The following is a 16,108-nucleotide window of genomic DNA, read 5'->3' as shown; positions in this document are numbered from 1 at the left end:
CGTGGCGTCAGGGTGAGTCTCCACTACAGCATAGTGACAGTGTTGTTGTTGTCATGGCGTCAGGGTGAGTCTCCACTACAGCATAGTGACAGTGTTGTTGTTGTCATGGCGTCAGGGTGAGTCTCCACTACGGCATCATGTGTCTGAAACGCCTGAACTACGACCGCAAGGAGCTGGAGAGGAGACGCGACGAGAGCCAGCACCAGAACCACGGTGAGCCTACGGATAATGGATCATTGATTATAGATCAGATGTTATGTATCATGGATATTCATTCCTCTTCCTCCCGCCCCCCCTCTCTCCAGATGTGATGGTTTGGTCCAACGAGCGCGTGATGTGCTGGGTGCAGACCATCGGTCTGAAGGAGTTTGCGGACAACCTGACAGAGAGCGGCGTCCACGGCGCTCTGCTGGCGCTGGACGACACCTTCGACTACACTGACCTCGCCCTCCTCCTCCAAATACCCAATCAGAGCACACAGGTGGGCCGCCCATCGGTCTGAAGCCCCCCCATCTGCTCCACACAATGCAACGCAGCTTGAGTGTGTTTTATGTCTAACCGAAACCCTAAATTAATATTGCACATTCTTGTATTCTTTGCTTTTACTTTACTCATTCTGTGTTACGTTGCGAGTCACGCTGCTTTATAAAAGAAAAAATCTCAACTCATAATATGGATCTAATAACGAGGTGATAGATGTACTAACGGTGATGTCAGTCACCGTTCTTTTAGATGTGAGGATGTCATGGTTTAAACTGTGATTTCATTGTTTGATTTTTATTATTTCTCCTTCAGGCTCGGCAGCTCTTGGAGAAGGAGTACAACGCCCTCATCTCCATGGCAACCGAGAGGAGGCCAGACGAGGTAAGAGGCAGAAGCTGGTGGCGGCGCCAAACGCTGAAGCGCTATGTGTGACCGTGCTAAAGCTATGCTATATGATCACGCTCAATGCTATGTGTGTTGTACTCAGCGTTACATGTCCGTGCTTAGCGCTATGTACAGTTTGTTGTGCTACATGCTACGCGTACCTGCTAAACGCAACGCTACGTGACTGTGCGAGGCGCCACACGACTGTGCTAAGCGCTACGTGACTGTGCTAGGCACTGCGTGACTGTGCTAGGCGCCACGCGACTGTGCTAGGCGCTACGTGACTGTGCTAGGCGCCACGTGACTGTGCTAGGCGCTACGTGACTGTGCTAGGCACTGCGTGACTGTGCTAGGCACTGCGTGACTGTGCTAGGCGCTACGTGACTGTGCTAGGCGCCACCCGACTGTGCTAGGCGCTACGTGACTGTGCTAGGTGCCACGTGACTGTGCTAAGCGCTACGTGACTGCTAGGCGCTACGTGACTGTGCTAAGTGCTACGTGACTGTGCTAAGCGCAACATGTCTGCGCTGGGCGCAACATGTCTGCGCTCAACGGTACGTGACTGTGCTAGGCTCTACATGACTGTGCTAAGCGCTACGTGCGTTGGGCTAAGCGCTACGTGCGTTGGGCTAGGCGCTACGTGACTGTGTTGGGGGCTACATGTGCGGGGCTAAGCGCTACCTGCGTTGTGACAGGACGGGACCAAGACGTTCACGCGTTCGCCATCCTGGAGGAAGATGTTCCGGGAGAAGGATCTGAGGGGCGTGGCCTCCGACTCGGAGACACTCCCCGCTAACTTCCGGGCCTCCGCCATCGCCACGTCCTCCGTCACCCTGAGGAAGGTCCAGAGTGAAGGTGAGCCGCTAGGCAAGGCACTTTTACCCATCGCACGCTTTTACCCAAAGCGACTTACAACAAGTACATTCGTCGCAAGAAAGTGAAACAATATGTCGCTGTCGGTACAATAAGGATGTTCATGGAACCAAGTGCAGAGCACCAACAATCGCAAGGTTAACCCATTCACCGTAAACAACAAAGATAGCGAGGATAAGATGTTACATAACTAGGTATTGTAACTAAATACGACGTACAATAAGTGCGTACATTAAGTGCCAGGACGTAACAACATACAACAAGTTGGAGGGGAGGGGTGAGGTGGCTATACAGAGTCTAGGTGAGCTCTGAACAGGTGAGTCTTCTTGAGTCTATTTTTGCGTCACTACGTAACTACGTAGGTAGCTACGAAACTCCGTGACTACGGCTGCCAGGTTCTTGGGTTGTGTTTGAACGCCTGTCTCATGTCTATCAGCCAACTCGGGCGCCAGGGGGGAGTCGGCCTCCATCCGAACCTACTCCTGCTAGAAGAAAAGCACACCAGGTGAGGAGCGTCAGACCTGCCCCCCCCACCCCTGGGGTCCTGAACCCACCTGGTGATCATCTAACCCCCAGTGCTGTCCTCCACAGGATCCTGTCCTCTCCTATTGATGGAGAACCGCCAGGGTCCTGCCCACTCCTACTCCTGGAGAGCTACCAGGGTCCCGTCCACTCCTCCTCCAGAGGGCCCGGATCCTCTTCCACACAACATGGAAGACCGACAAAGACCCTCTGAAAAAAATATCACAAGAAATGAGTGAATGTGTGTTCTCCCTGTCTAACTCTCTCTCTTTCTCTCGATCTCTCTCTTTCTGTCTCTGTCTCTGTCTTTGTCTCCTTCTCTCTCTGTCTGTCTCTCTGTCTCTCTCTGTCTCTCTCTCTCTCTCTCTCTCTCTCTCTCTCTCTCTCTCTCTCTCTCTCTCTCTATCAGTGTGTTTGACGCTGTAGAAACTGACTCCATATTCTGACATCATTGTTAGTCTTGATCGAATGGAAGGGCAGTACTGACAGGTGGTTAGTTAGTGTTTCACATTGAAAAGCCCCTAAGGAGGTGGGGGTTAGTTAGTGTTTCACATTAAAAGCCCTTAAGAAAGTAGGGGTTGGTTAGTGTTTCACATTAAAAGCCCTTAAGAATGTAGGGGTTGGTTAGTGTTTCACATTAAAAGCCCTTAAGAAAGTAGGGGTTGGTTAGTGTTTCACATTAAAAGCCCTTAAGAAAGTAGGGGTTGGTTAGTGTTTCACATTAAAAGCCCTTAAGAAATTAGGGGTTGGTTAGTGTTTCACATTAAAAGCCCTTAAGAAAGTAGGGGTTGGTTAGTGTTTCACATTAAAAGCCCTTAAGAAAGTAGGGGTTGGTTAGTGTTTCACATTAAAAGCCAAAGGGAGTTTGTGGTTAGTTAGTGTTTACCATTAAAAGCCCTTAGGGAGGTTTGGGTCGGTTAGTGTTTCACAGTAAAAGCCCTTAGGAAGGTTGAAGTTAGTTAGTGTTTCACATTAAAGACAAGTTCAGTAACCAGTTCAGTGCAAGGACATTTATTAAGCCATACCGACCGTAAGGAGATGCACAACAAATAAAGTAAGACAATGACAAACTTAGTGAAGTGCATTATGGGAAACTCCTGTCCAAACTCAAAGAAAGAGCATTAAAAAAAAGAAGAGTTAACGTTGGTCATATGCATGCCCCCCCCCCACCCTTTCCCCCTCCCCCCCCCCCCCCCCGTGTCAGAGTGACCCCAACATGGATGACTGCAGCGGAGACTTTGTAAAATGTGTGTATTTTATTTGTATCATTTTTTATGATAACTACTATTGTATGTATGTATGTACAGTAGGTGTGTGTGTGTGTGTGTGTGTGTGTGTGTGCGTGTGTGTGTATGTGTTGAACTGTATGCTTATTTCATAATTAGTTAAAACTGGCTGTGATCTGATTTTAGGTTGAAGAGTAAATACGTTTTCCATGATGGACATTAAGATATGCTACTTGTATGTGTACATTTTGAAGAAAAAATATCAAATTGTGTTATGATTTAAATGAATATTCTTAATGGAGAGTAGTGGTGATTATTGAATATATTATGATTACATTAATGATAATGATTGTAAAAGATGTAATTAAAAAAAGTACCTCTAAGGGTGGGGGTTTATTTTCCTTCAGAGGCGGGGGTGGAGGGTGGGAAGGAGGAGCAGGAAGTGATGAGGTAACAGGAGGAGGAGGGTGGGGTAGGAGGAGCAGGAAGTGATGAGGTAACAGGAGGAGGGTGGGAAGGAGGAGCAGGAAGTGATGAGGTAACAGGAGGAGGAGGGTGGGAAGGAGGAGCAGGAAGTGATGAGGTAACAGGAGGAGGAGGGTGGGGTAGGAGGAGCAGGAAGTGATGAGGAGGAGGAGGAGGAGGGTGGGAAGGAGGAGCAGGAAGTGATGAGGTAACAGGAGGAGGAGGGTGGGGTAGGAGGAGCAGGAAGTGATGAGGAGGAGGAGGAGGAGGGTGGGAAGGAGGAGCAGGAAGTGATGAGGTAGCAGGAGGAGGAGGAGGAGGGTGAGGGTAGAGTAGGAGGTACAGGAGTTGAGGAGGAGTAGTAGATGAAGAGGAACAGAGGGAGCAGGAGGTAGGAGGAGGAGGTGAGTAAGAGCAGGAAGTGAGGAGGTGGCAGGAGGAGAGGGAGCAGGAGAAGGTTAGGAGGAGTTTGAGACGAGGCTCAGGAGGAGAAGGAAGAGCAGGAGGAGGTGAGGGGGAGCAGGAGGAGGTGATCGGGAGCAGGAGGAGGTGATGGGGAGCAGGAGGAGGTGAGGGGGAGCAGGAGGAGGTGAGGAAGAGCAGGAGGAGGTGATGGGGAGCAGGAGGAGGTGATGGGGAGCAGGAGGAGGTGATGGGGAGAGGGGGAGGTGATGGAGGAGGTGATGGGGAGCAGGAGGAGGTGAGGGGGAGCAGGAGGAGGTGATGGAGGAGGTGATGGAGGAGCAGGAGGAGGTGATGGAGGAGGTGATGGGGGAGCAGGAGGAGGTGATGGAGAGCAGGAGGAGGTGATGGAGGAGGTGATAGAGGAGGTGATGGAGGAGGTGATGGACGAGGTGATGGGGAGCAGGAGGAGGTGATGGAGGAGGTGATGGGGAGCAGGAGGAGGTGATGGGGGAGGTGAGGAAGAGCAGGAGGAGGTGATGGGGAGCAGGAGGAGGTGAGGGGGAGCAGGAGGAGGTGAGGGGGAGCAGGAGGAGGTGATGGGGAGCAGGAGGAGGTGATGGGGAGCAGGAGGAGGTGAGGGGGAGCAGGAGGAGGTGAGGGGGAGCAGGAGGAGGTGATGGGGAGCAGGAGGAGGTGAGGGGGAGCAGGAGGAGGTGAGGGGGAGGTGATGGAGGAGGTGAGGGGGAGCAGGAGGAGGTGAGGGGGAGCAGGAGGAGGTGAGGGGGAGCAGGAGGAGGTGAGGGGGAGCAGGAGGAGGTGAGGGGGAGCAGGACGTGAGGGCAGAAGGTGCTGATGAGGAATGGGGGATGAGGAGTAGGGGTTGAGGAGTAGGGGATGAGGAGTAGGGGTTGAGGAGTAGGGGTTGAGGAGTAGGGGATGAGGAGTAGGGGATGAGGAGTAGGGGATGAGGTAAGGAGGAGGAGCAGGAGGTGTTGCTCAACACTTGGCTGGTTCTCCTGGCCGCTCAATAGATAGACTCAGCAGATGGTGACTCACACACACACACACACACACACACACACACACACACACACAGACACACATACACACACACACACACACACACACACACACACAGACACACACACACACACACACACACACACACACACACACATACCATAATAAAGAAACACACATACACATACTGTGAACACACACACACACGTGCACACGTACAAATGCATGCACAAACACACATACCAATACCCTCCCCTCTCCACCAACCCACATACCGTAAACACAAACACACACATGCACACACACACACACACATAAAAGGACGCTGTCTTTACTGTGTGTGTGTGTGTGTGTGTGTGTGTGTGTGTGTGTGTGTGTGTGTGAGTGTGAGTGTGTGTGTGTGTGTGTTTGTGTCTATGCATGTGCATGTGCGTGTGTGTTGTGTTGGAAATTATCTAACTGTACCGGAAAATGCATCTCAGAATAAACGTAATAAGACTTTTTATAATGAAGGGTAAAAGTGGTCTAAGATAAACGTAGTCTCTGCGCAGAGAGGCCTCACCACAGGACAGGCATGCACATGATGGAGCTCTGTAGCGAGCCCCGATCAGCAGGCCCACTCCAGTGCTGAGGCAGGGACACTTCTCTGAGGGCCAAGCTGCAGATAGGGATGCCACTACCGTTTCAGGCCGTCCCGGGACGTGGCTTGAGGTATCGCTGCGTCTGAGTCAGCCGAGGCCGCTGACTCAGACGCAGTTCCGCTCAAGGGCGATAAGTGTTGCATTAAAAGTGAAATGTTTGTGCAGATCATAACTAAGGGGTCCCAATGTCTTAGTCTTGTGCGAACAACCTGTCGTGTGGAAATTTCCATTACAATTTGTGTGTGTGTGTGTGTGTGTCTGTGTGTGTGTGTGTGTGTGTGTGTGTGTGTGTGATTGTGTGTGTGTGTGTGTGTGTGTGTGTGTGTGTGTGTGTGTGTGTGTGTGTGTGTGTGTGTGTGTGTGTGTGTGTGTGTGTGTGTGTGTGAGAAAGAGGTTTGGTAATGGAATGTGGATGTTTAAAGTATGTGTTTGTTTATGCAGTAATTGTACAACTCTAAGGGTTTAGCAGTGTGACGTGAAAAGGCCTTTCTGACAGGAAGTGACCATCTATCTCTCTCTCTCTATGTATTTTGTGTGTTTCGTAACCTCTGTTCCTCTCTGAAAGACATTGTTTACTGTGTGCAACACCACAGAGGGAAATCATCAAGGTCTCAATATCGCTTCAAGGAATCAGCAAAAGTTGACCAGAACAACAAAATAATCATTTATAGAATATGTATTTAAATAAATAAACACTGTATGAGATTATAGGATAAGAAGAAGGCCTTATTGTTTATGATCTTTCTAAATATCTTCTCCTGATCTTTTATTTGGATTGGGTTGAATCAGCTCAGCTGTACCAATTCAAATTCAATTCAATTCAAAGTGTTTATTGTCATATGCACAATAAGAAACATGTTCTCAGTCATACAATGAAATTCTTCCTTTGTTTTCCACAGACTGAATGCCAAGAAAGAAATATAAAAAATATGCAATATACAATATACAAATATAATAGAAAAAAGCTGCAACAATATAGAATATACAATTTAGAAGATAAATAGAAGAGCAGCAACCAGATGAAATAATACATTTAAGTTAAAATAAATAAAATAAAACGATCGCTCCCAATTCCAAATTGCTCCTTTATTGTGCTACTGCTGGTGCTGAACCTCGAGGGATCAAGGACAAACTTTTGAAATCCAGCCCGTGTCCACAATAGTTGAAGAGACACCTGGCATGTTACGGTGAATGGCATTCAGGGCTGGACGGGTCATCTGTGAGTTCTGAAGGGTTACAGAACATTCAATGATGGTCGCTGACCAACGGCCTGGCCCGTTCACCAGTACCTTCAAAGTGAGTGAGTAGATACTTTACTTATCGCCTTGGGACAGTTCAGGTATCCAATAGCAACAGACAGCATAGTACAGTTGACAACAACAAAAAAAACAGTTAGTCAACAAAATAAGTAAATCAAAATCAATTGAAAGTCAGCAATGACTTGAGCATAATATATATACATATATTTCATTAATACATTAATGAAATTACACTATACACGCCAACATGTTTGACCAATCTGAATGCCCCACAAGGCTTTGCTTTTGTCCCAATCCGTCCGCGATAGCATGCCATGATATGACTATAAATTCCACTTTAACGTGCTAGCATTTTAACGTATCCACCATGTCAGGGTACGTAGGATGTCTGTGTACTCAGTGACGTCGCGCGATGTTTACAGAGTAGAAACGATGGAGAAAGGGAAATACCCCCATAAAACGCAGCTGTCGGGTAAACAAGGCACGCAGGTTGTCATGTTAGGATTTTAACCAGACGGGATATAAAACAGATACACGCTTTCCGTCACCACCTAGCTGGAGGCGTTTCTGTTTCGCTTATCCGGAATCACCTCTGACTCATATCGAGATGAATCCACCGTCATCCCTCTCACACAACATCACCCTTTAAAAAGGACCCAACTCTCCCTTCGCTTTAGAACCCAAGGACCCTCTCACGCGTTCACCGTACAGCGCTCCCATCCATGTTATTCATCTCATCGCTTCATATTCGTTCCTTTTTTTTTTAAAATTGCTACGGCACCTTGTGCGCTCCTGTCTTCTAAATGTTCACGCGTCCTTCCTCTCCCCTGTTCTCCACCCTCCTCCTCCTCCTCGCCACCCTCCTCCAGCTCGGCCTCTCCTTCTACGTCCCCGACTCCGGCCCCCTGCTGTGGCTGGGCGACCAGGTCAGGGAGAGACGCCTCTACACAGGTAACCACGGTAACCACGGTAACCACGCCGCCGCCGCCGACACACCGGCCCGGGGCCCGACCTGCGTCCCAGCGGACTGAGCGTGTTTCTGTGTTTCCGCAGAGAGCCACCGGAGGGGGCTGTTCCTGGAGATGAGCCCGGACGGTCAGGTGACAGGAAGTGCTGCTCAGACGCCGCTCAGTAAGTTGGTTAAGCTCCGCCCCCCCCCCCCCCATCCCAGGTGGGAGGGCCTAAAAGCATCTACAGGACGGTAGTGGACCCAGCTGACACAGGGTGTGTGCGTCTGTCTGTGTGCTGCAGGTGTTCTGGAGCTGAGGTCGGTCAGTCCAGGAGACACTGTCATCACAGCGCGCCTCTCCTCGCTCTACCTGTGTGTGGACAGGGCAGGTCACCTGACAGGACAGGTGAGTCCAACCCCTAAGTGCTCCTCGACGACTTCTCTCTATATACACTGTCTAACCCCAACCTGCTTCTTAGTGCCCTTTCTCTATAACTGTCTAACCCCTACCTGCTCTTTAACGACCTGTCTCTGTGTTCACTGACCAAGCCCTGCCTTTATCTCCAGAGACAGTACACAGAGTCCGACTGCACCTTCAGAGAGGTCATCCTTGAGGACGGCTACACCCACTTCCTGTCCGTGCACCACGGACTTCCTATTTCGCTGGCGCCGAGAGACTCCCCAGGGAGACAGGGGCTGCGCTTCAGCAGGTTCCTCCCGCTGAGGAGCAGTCTGTCAGAGGAGAGGGTCGCCGAGGCCCCCCAGACAGCCAAGGCCCTGAACCTGGACTCTGAAGACCCCCTGGGGATGGGTCTGGGTTCGCTCCTCAGCCCGGCCTTCTCCATGGACACCTAAACACCAAAGCCAGGGCCCCAACTGTTCAAAAAGTGTTTTTTTTGTGTTCGATGCTGACATTGGTACAGGACCAACTTCCTAATACTTGAATTAAATTATTCAGAATTATTTTTATGAGAAATAATTTATAGAATTACACATATTTATGTTTGTTTTTGTATTTTTGTATTTTTCTATTCTACATTATTGGCGATTGAATGTATTTCTGATTTTGTAAGAAATGTTGTTTTCTCTGTTTGCTTTTGTTTTTGTTTTTAAAGATAATACATGTGAACAAATTGTTTTAAATGGTGTATTTGTGTGTGACATCTCAATAATAATTTAGAAGCTTTCTGGTGTACACTTCGCGGTTTAAAAACATAATACTACTATTTATATTATTATCTAGTGTGGACAATATAATTTTATTGAAAGGAGATTAGCCTACCATAAGGACATAACAGCCGGCCCGACAACATCGCGAGTTCAAGCAGCCTGTCTATTTAGGAGAAGAGGCGGGAATGGGGGTTGTAACGCCCTCTGGCGGAAAAAAAGTCCTGTTTTAGTCTAGCAACACTGCTGCCACAGGGGAGCGCTGAACCCCACGGGGCAGATCATACCGTGATATTACCTCATTTAAAATAATTTGAATAAATGGGTTCATGTGATTGGCTACAAGCTCAAAGAGATGCCTCATCGGTTAGAACGCCGTGGAGCGACGGTTAGCCTATCTGTCATTTTGATATGAGTTCGCTAGACAACTACTATCCAATTAAACAGAGGAAAATACACACTTTTACCACTTCTGACCTGGTGAGTGAGTTGCGTAATTTAAATATGTAAATTAATGGATGATGAATGTTGAAGGAGACAAACGGTTTTCTTTCTTTTTTTGTGTGTCGTACGTTATGTTTACATTTCCAGGCATTTTTGTGGCAGCCTCAGGATTTATAAAAATCCTGCTAGCTTTTGTTGTAGCATCTAATTGTTTAGTTTTACTTGCCTGCTTTCTGGTACAGCGCAATGTGGGCATCCTCACAAGCTGTGAGCAGCATTGAACTGATTTAATAACGACTGAAACTGTTGGGATTCAACACTGTTATCAGTTTCAGTATTAAACATACCTTTTGTTTGGAGGTAACCTCACTTCTCTTTTCACAACTAGGCTTCATAGAGAGAGAGCCAGTAATAATGACATATTTTACTCTATATCCTATCCAATAATCTACACCTTTATTCATATATTTATGTAGGAATGGAGTATACAATTAGAACTGTTTTATTTATTAAAAGATGAAAGCTTGAAACATATAATACATGGTTTCAATTACTTTAAACAAACATTTAGATATTCATATAATATGATACACAATGATATATGATTTAAAACCTGATAAACCTTTTGGTTTTGTGTTATTGAATGTGGTGAAAACTTTTAACTTCAAAAGTCCAAAATAAACATCTAACTATGGTTAAGTAAAAAAGCGAGTGGTAAGGTGAGTTTAGTAAATTACTAAAATAAAATCGTTATTACAAATGTTGATTTCAACAATCAAACATACAGATTTCATGTTTTAACAGCGCACTGAGCAGTGCTACAGTGCAAAATATTAAGACCACATCTCCATTTGCATGAGCTTAATATGTACTTAATATGCCGATAACTATATGTTCACATCTCACAAATAATGAAGAATGCTGAGGTTGTTTAAGTTATCCGGCAGAAGGCTTATGGTGGTAATGGTCGACCACCCATTTTATTTACACTCAAAACGTTAAGCTAACTTTTCTAAGACATTTGTCATCGCGCAGGAATTCAATAAGCCTTTTTTGGTTTCACACACACTCACACACCAACAATCACACTCACTATTTAGTAGTGTATTTGTCCTTCAATTTCCCAATTTACTGCAACCAATTTATTCACATTTATTCAAAAGAGGAACTCTTATCCGACAGTTTATTTGAAGTCTCTTTTCAATGGCCATCCATTTTTGAGCCATACATGCAAAAGTAAAAAGTCTTGGAGTCTGGATACATGTCAGTCTCCTTCTCCTCATCCTGTAAGCTTTTCTGTAGCTGGCCATGCCTGATGCATTGTGGGTAACCCTGTAACTCAGACTTGATTTGCTAGTGGCTCACCGGCGTTCCCCTGACAGATGGCCTCCATGCCGTGGTAGTCTCCTTCCTCTTCCCTGGGCTCCTCCAGCTCTTCCTCCTCCCCCTCCCACGGAGAGGGGCTGACGTGGTTGTACTCTGTGTTGTCTTCGGACGCCGTCTCGCGGTGGTAGAAGTAGCTGAAGTTGGACACGATCACGGGCACCGGCAGCGAGATGGTGAGCACGCCGGCGATGGCGCACATTGAGCCCACCAGCTTGCCCCACATCGTCACGGGGGTCATGTCCCCGTAGCCCACTGTCGTCATGGTGACCACCGCCCACCAAAAGGCGTGCGGGATGCTGACGAAGGTGGTCTCGGCGTAGTCGGCCTCGGCGAAGTAGATGGCGCTGGAGAAAATGATCACTCCGATGAAGAGGAAGAAGATGAGCAGGCCCAGCTCTCTCATGCTAGCCCGGAGGGTCTGGCCAAGGATCTGGAGACCCTTTGAGTGCCGGGAAAGCTTGAAGATCCTGAAGACCCGTACCAGACGGATGACCCTGATGATGGCCAGCGAGCCCGCGGGCGTCGCGTCGTTGTCCTTGGCCAGCTCCGTGCACAGGGTGACAAAGTAGGGCAGGATGGCGCTGAAGTCGATGATGTTCATCACGTCCTTGAAGAAGAGCGTCTTGCTGGGTGCGGAGGCGAAGCGCATGAGGAGCTCGAAGGAGAACCAGCAGATGCACATTGACTCCACCAGGAAAAAGGGGTCGTGGAACGCGCTCGAGGGCAGGGGCATGCCCTCTGAGATGTTCTTTGGTAGAGAGTGGTACTTGTAGAAGTATTCCTGCAGGTCAGGGAGAGGGTGTTCTTCAGTTACAGGTCAACAGTTACAGCAATGTTTGTTCATTACGAGGGTGTAAATCCTTAAAGTTTAAAGTGCAACTGATCCTAGAATCATATTTTTATTTGTCTGTTGTTATTCTACCTATTCCATTTCTTTAACATTCTGCTCTATGTGGTGAAGGCCTAAGTCTGGTAAAACAGCAGGTGTCTATGTGTTGATCAGCTTCCTGGTCTCTCCTCTACTATGAATAGCCCCGTGAGAGAGATCTCTCCCGCTCTCTTACTCTCTCGTGCCCTCCCTCCCTTCCAGCAGAAACATGAGTGTCTCTTGCCCATTTTCACTCTCTCTCCCAACAGCAATGTGACTTGTCTCTCGTTAATCTCAACTCTTTCACACTCTCCTAGCAGAAACATGAGTGTCTCGTGCCAATCACGAACCTCATCTCAATCCTTCCTCTCGTCCATCTCTCTATCTCTTCATGACTATCCCATCTATTTATCTATTTCTGGCTGTCTATTTAAGCTATCTCTTACGCTACTCCTTGCAGCAGCTAGGTACCTCAGTTCAGTAGCTTGCAGTTGTATTTAGCTAGCTCTGTGTAGTAGCTAGGTAGCTTCGTTCAGTAGCTAGCACTGTAGCTATATGTTATGAGCTAGGTTAAGTTTCTAGATAGCTTGATACGGAAGCTTGGTGCTTAGCTTAGCTAGGTAGCTTGGTGTAGTATCTAGGAAGCCTTTTTTGCCATAGCTATGTTTTTTGATGTGGTAGTTAGTTAGCTTGGTGTAGAAGATATGTGCGGGAGCTGGCTGCAGTAGGTGTTAACAAGCCACAAGACTGCTACTCATCCCGCAAGAACTACTTAAGACCCGCAGAGCTTCTGAACACACTAGTAGCCGCTGCTCTACACTTTCACTCATACTGACCTTTACTCATTTTAGGATCTCTCTCTCTCACTCTCTCTCTCTCTCTCTCTCTCTCTCTCTCTCTCTCTCTCTCTCTCTCTCTCTCTCTCTCTCTCTCTCTCTCTCTCTCTCTCTCTCTCTCTCTCTCTCTCTCTCTCTCTCTCTCTCTCGCGCGCGCGCGCGCGCTTTCTCTTTATTTGTAGTCTGATCCCTGTGCTGCCTTCCCTTACCATATCCCAGCAGATCACATTTAACAGCTGACTAAAATTATCTGGCCATACGTACAGCCTGTGTCCACCTCCAATGACATCCATTTTAACCTAGTGGTGACTGCCCGTGACTACTGTAGTCGAAGGCACAGATCTCATTACAACAAACATGGAATTCATTCAAGAGTATTTTCTGGAGGGGACATCTGCAATATCACCAACGTATATGAAATGATCTGCTGTAACAGACACACAGCCATTAATTTTAGCCTAAAATACATATGAACAAATCACTCTAGGCCATCGCTTAACATATTTATCTGTCTTACAGACCGCACATCCACAAATACTGCGCCATTCACTCTGTGAAAATAGGCATAGAGACATAACGCGCCAATCATGTTTGCAACAGTTCAGACCGCTGGGCAGGACACATGAGGGAGCACATAAACAAGACATTTAAAAGGTGTTGTGTTTATATGGGAATTGTTTCAAAAGTGGAGTCTGCTTCTATTTAATAGATGTTTAAATTCAGGATTTATTTTTATTTTTTTGGAAGAGAACTTTATGTTCTTCAGAAGTTGCCCTGTCTCCGGTGGGCCCATGGCTGTCCTCACCCCTGTTGTCCCTCAGATAATGGTCCAAACATGTCCGGGTGAAACAAGAGTTCCCCAACATGACGGGCTGTGTCTATTCTGAGTTGGCTGTTTGGTCCTGCTACGGCCTGACGGTACACAGCATGCTTCCTCCTGTAAACACTGTATCCTACACACAGGTGGAAATGCCTCGCCAACAGGCGGGGATGCGCTGGCTAGGTAGTGTAGACATTGTACCTCCCTCGCCTCCTTCTCGTTCCTAAATTCCGTCAGCGTCTCCAGGCAGAAGATGAGGATGGACACCACAATCACCAGCACGCTAACGATGGCAATGATGCGCGCCCCCGAGGACGACTCTGGGTGCTCAAACAGCATCCAGAGCCTCCTCTGGATGCGGGTGGCGGGCAGGGGCCTCTCAACCGCCCGGGGGAAGCCCTCGTCCGCCTTGAACCGGATCACGACCTCCTCTCCCAGCTCGTAGAACCTCACCTCTTCCAGGAAGATGTCCAGAGGCACGTTGGCGGGCCGGCGGAGCCGCCCTCCCGACTGGTAGAAGTAGAGGATCGCGTCGAAGCAGGAGCGGTTGCGGTCCAGGAAGAGCTCGTTGCGGAGCGGGTCGAAGTATCGCAGGCGGCGGCGGGGATCTCCCAGCAGCGAGTCGGGGAACTGGGCGAGAGTCCGTAGCTGGGTCTCGTAGCGCATCCCCGACACGTTGATGGCCAACCTCTCGCTCAGCGTCAAGCCACTGCGCCGCACAGAGCCAGGAGAGCTCCTCTCCTTCTGGCACACTGCGATCTCCTGCTCGCCCTTCTCCTGGCTGTTGAGCTTCTCCTTCAGCTGCTTGTGCTTCTCCGCCTCGCTGTCTTTAGCAGCTCCTCCTGGGTCCGGACCCCCGCCCTCATCCCCCCTCTCGCTGTTCTCCATGCTGTCCGCGCTCTGGGAGGGTCTCCTCGCTCCTTTCCCCTTCTTCTTTTGAACCCCTGGGTTTAGCTACACAGGAAGTCTGCAAGCCCAGCAAAAGACATGTAAGAGAACCTTCCGGTCCTTTAGACAGACCGGAACCTTTCCCAGAGTAACATTAGACCCATCAGATTAATTCCTAACAAGTTGAACCGATTGATCTCCTTATTGCAGAATGGGTCGGAGATAAACGAAATTTCGATTCCTCTGTTTGTCTGGCACATATTTTGGAGATGACAATAAGCAGTGTTTCCCCCAGAAAATGTCTTAGTCAAGGTGGTCAAAGAGCGTGGGGGGGGGGGGGGGGGGGGGTCTCGTGGCCCTGCAGTCTTCGGTGAGCGTTTCAGTTTCAACGATTATTGTTTTGAGCAGTATCACCGATGCATTATTTATCTTTATTTTTTGTACCTGATGGAAGTCTGTTTTCTTTCCCTACGGGACTTTAGTACTTTCTTGAAGGCGGGGCGATGTTGTTGTTAAGGCGGCCGCCTCAACCACACAGCGCTGGGGGAACACTGAGCTGACTTTAACTTTGACTTTGAGGTCAAACCCTTTCCTCGGGTTGGACTAGTTCCCTGAATCTATTCACATGTTTTAAGGAGAGGTGACAGGAGGTTACTTTTAATAAATTACATACATTTTTATGATATCAGATATAATGTATGTTGAATAGCTTAAGTATTATCTGGACTTCTGAAGTCTAGTTCTTGGGAAAGAATATTGCTCATTGAACTTGAAAACAGCTCAAAGGTTTTGTAGTGAATTTAAAGCCTTAATACTGAAACTACTCTACTAAAACTTTAGAGGAACACTCACTTGCACTCAAACGTCCGGTAGACGAGGCACATTGTGCAGTTTGCTCCAGGGCGGTCGTTCTTTCTCTCTGTCAGTCTGTCATCATGTTGTACGTCCCGAAGACTCTCTTCTCCCAGCGTTGCTCTTTGGCTCTCTGTATCACGTATGTCTTGAAAAATATTTGAGAATGCTGTCTTGTTGAAATTCAATCTAAAGAAGACCCCTCCCTCCATGTCTGTTGGTCATGGGCTGGTAGAACCTTCACTCAGCCTATCAAATGTCCGGCTTCCCCAACTCGCTCTAGCATGGGGACGGAGGGCTATCCATGGGGAGGCCCACCTTACCCAGACCTAGCCCTGTCCATGGCCTGCCCTTAACCAGAGGCCAACCTTACTCAACTTTACCAAGCCTTAGCCAACCTTACTTTACCATAACAAGCCTTACTCAACCTGACCAAATCTCCCTCAACCATACCAAGCCTTACCCAACCTTAGTCAACCAAACCTACCTAACCTAGCCTAAGTCAACCATGCCTCGCCTTATCCAGCCTTAGCCAACAACACCTAGTCAACCATAGCTAGCATTACCAAGCCATACCCAATCATATACAACCAAAGTCAAAAAGCAAGATCATGATGGAT

General features: G+C 48.2%; 3 protein-coding genes across 4 annotated transcripts in view; 2 read left to right on the top strand and 1 right to left on the bottom strand.

Annotated features, from left to right (window-relative positions):
* LOC132446853 (liprin-alpha-3-like) overlaps positions 1 to 3,871 on the top strand; it is a 24,642-nt gene extending 20,771 nt beyond the window's left edge. The window contains 6 exon segments of the mRNA XM_060037396.1: positions 116 to 213; positions 306 to 481; positions 796 to 864; positions 1,563 to 1,722; positions 2,177 to 2,245; positions 2,332 to 3,871. Coding sequence (XP_059893379.1) covers positions 116 to 213; positions 306 to 481; positions 796 to 864; positions 1,563 to 1,722; positions 2,177 to 2,229 — 556 coding nt within the window. The 3' untranslated portion in view covers positions 2,230 to 2,245; positions 2,332 to 3,871.
* Positions 3,872 to 7,079: 3,208 nt separating this feature from the next.
* On the top strand, positions 7,080 to 11,909 carry fgf21 (fibroblast growth factor 21). Its single transcript, XM_060037574.1, has 4 exons — positions 7,080 to 8,229; positions 8,332 to 8,409; positions 8,530 to 8,633; positions 8,795 to 11,909. The coding sequence occupies exons 1-4, from the start codon at positions 8,082 to 8,084 to the stop codon at positions 9,080 to 9,082; spliced, it is 618 nt and encodes a 205-aa protein (XP_059893557.1). The 5' UTR covers positions 7,080 to 8,081; the 3' UTR covers positions 9,083 to 11,909.
* LOC132446896 (potassium voltage-gated channel subfamily A member 7-like) lies at positions 10,325 to 16,108 on the bottom strand. 2 transcript variants are annotated; one of them, XM_060037472.1, is made up of 3 exons: positions 15,489 to 16,108; positions 13,950 to 14,715; positions 10,325 to 12,005 (listed from the first exon to the last, which is right to left on the bottom strand). In XM_060037472.1, the coding sequence occupies exons 2-3, from the start codon at positions 14,634 to 14,636 to the stop codon at positions 11,178 to 11,180; spliced, it is 1,515 nt and encodes a 504-aa protein (XP_059893455.1). In that variant the 5' UTR covers positions 14,637 to 14,715; positions 15,489 to 16,108; the 3' UTR covers positions 10,325 to 11,177. The 2 variants fall into 2 exon arrangements, with proteins under 2 accessions (XP_059893455.1, XP_059893456.1); XM_060037473.1 differs by having other exon boundaries at positions 14,202 to 14,715; positions 15,489 to 16,106.

This window comes from Gadus macrocephalus, chromosome 18, assembly GCF_031168955.1.
Source record: "Gadus macrocephalus chromosome 18, ASM3116895v1".
Lineage (NCBI taxonomy): Eukaryota > Metazoa > Chordata > Actinopteri > Gadiformes > Gadidae > Gadus > Gadus macrocephalus.
Note: the sequence above shows the minus strand (reverse complement) of the source record. Positions and strands in the feature narration are given on the sequence as shown.

What these genes read in the sequence shown, in the direction of transcription:
- fgf21 (XM_060037574.1), top strand. Translation starts at nt 8,082, where the DNA reads ATGTTCACGCGTCCTTCCTCTCCCCTGTTCTCCACCCTCCTCCTCCTC. An exon ending in TGCTGCTCAGACGCCGCTCA is followed by an intron (nt 8,410 to 8,529) that starts GTAAGTTGGTTA and finishes TGTGTGCTGCAG; the next exon opens with GTGTTCTGGAGCTGAGGTCG. An exon ending in CAGGTCACCTGACAGGACAG is followed by an intron (nt 8,634 to 8,794) that starts GTGAGTCCAACC and finishes CTTTATCTCCAG; the next exon opens with AGACAGTACACAGAGTCCGA.
- LOC132446896 (XM_060037472.1), bottom strand. Translation starts at nt 14,636, where the DNA reads ATGGAGAACAGCGAGAGGGGGGATGAGGGCGGGGGTCCGGACCCAGGA. An exon ending in ACGAGAAGGAGGCGAGGGAG is followed by an intron (nt 12,006 to 13,949) that starts GTACAATGTCTA and finishes CCTGACCTGCAG; the next exon opens with GAATACTTCTACAAGTACCA.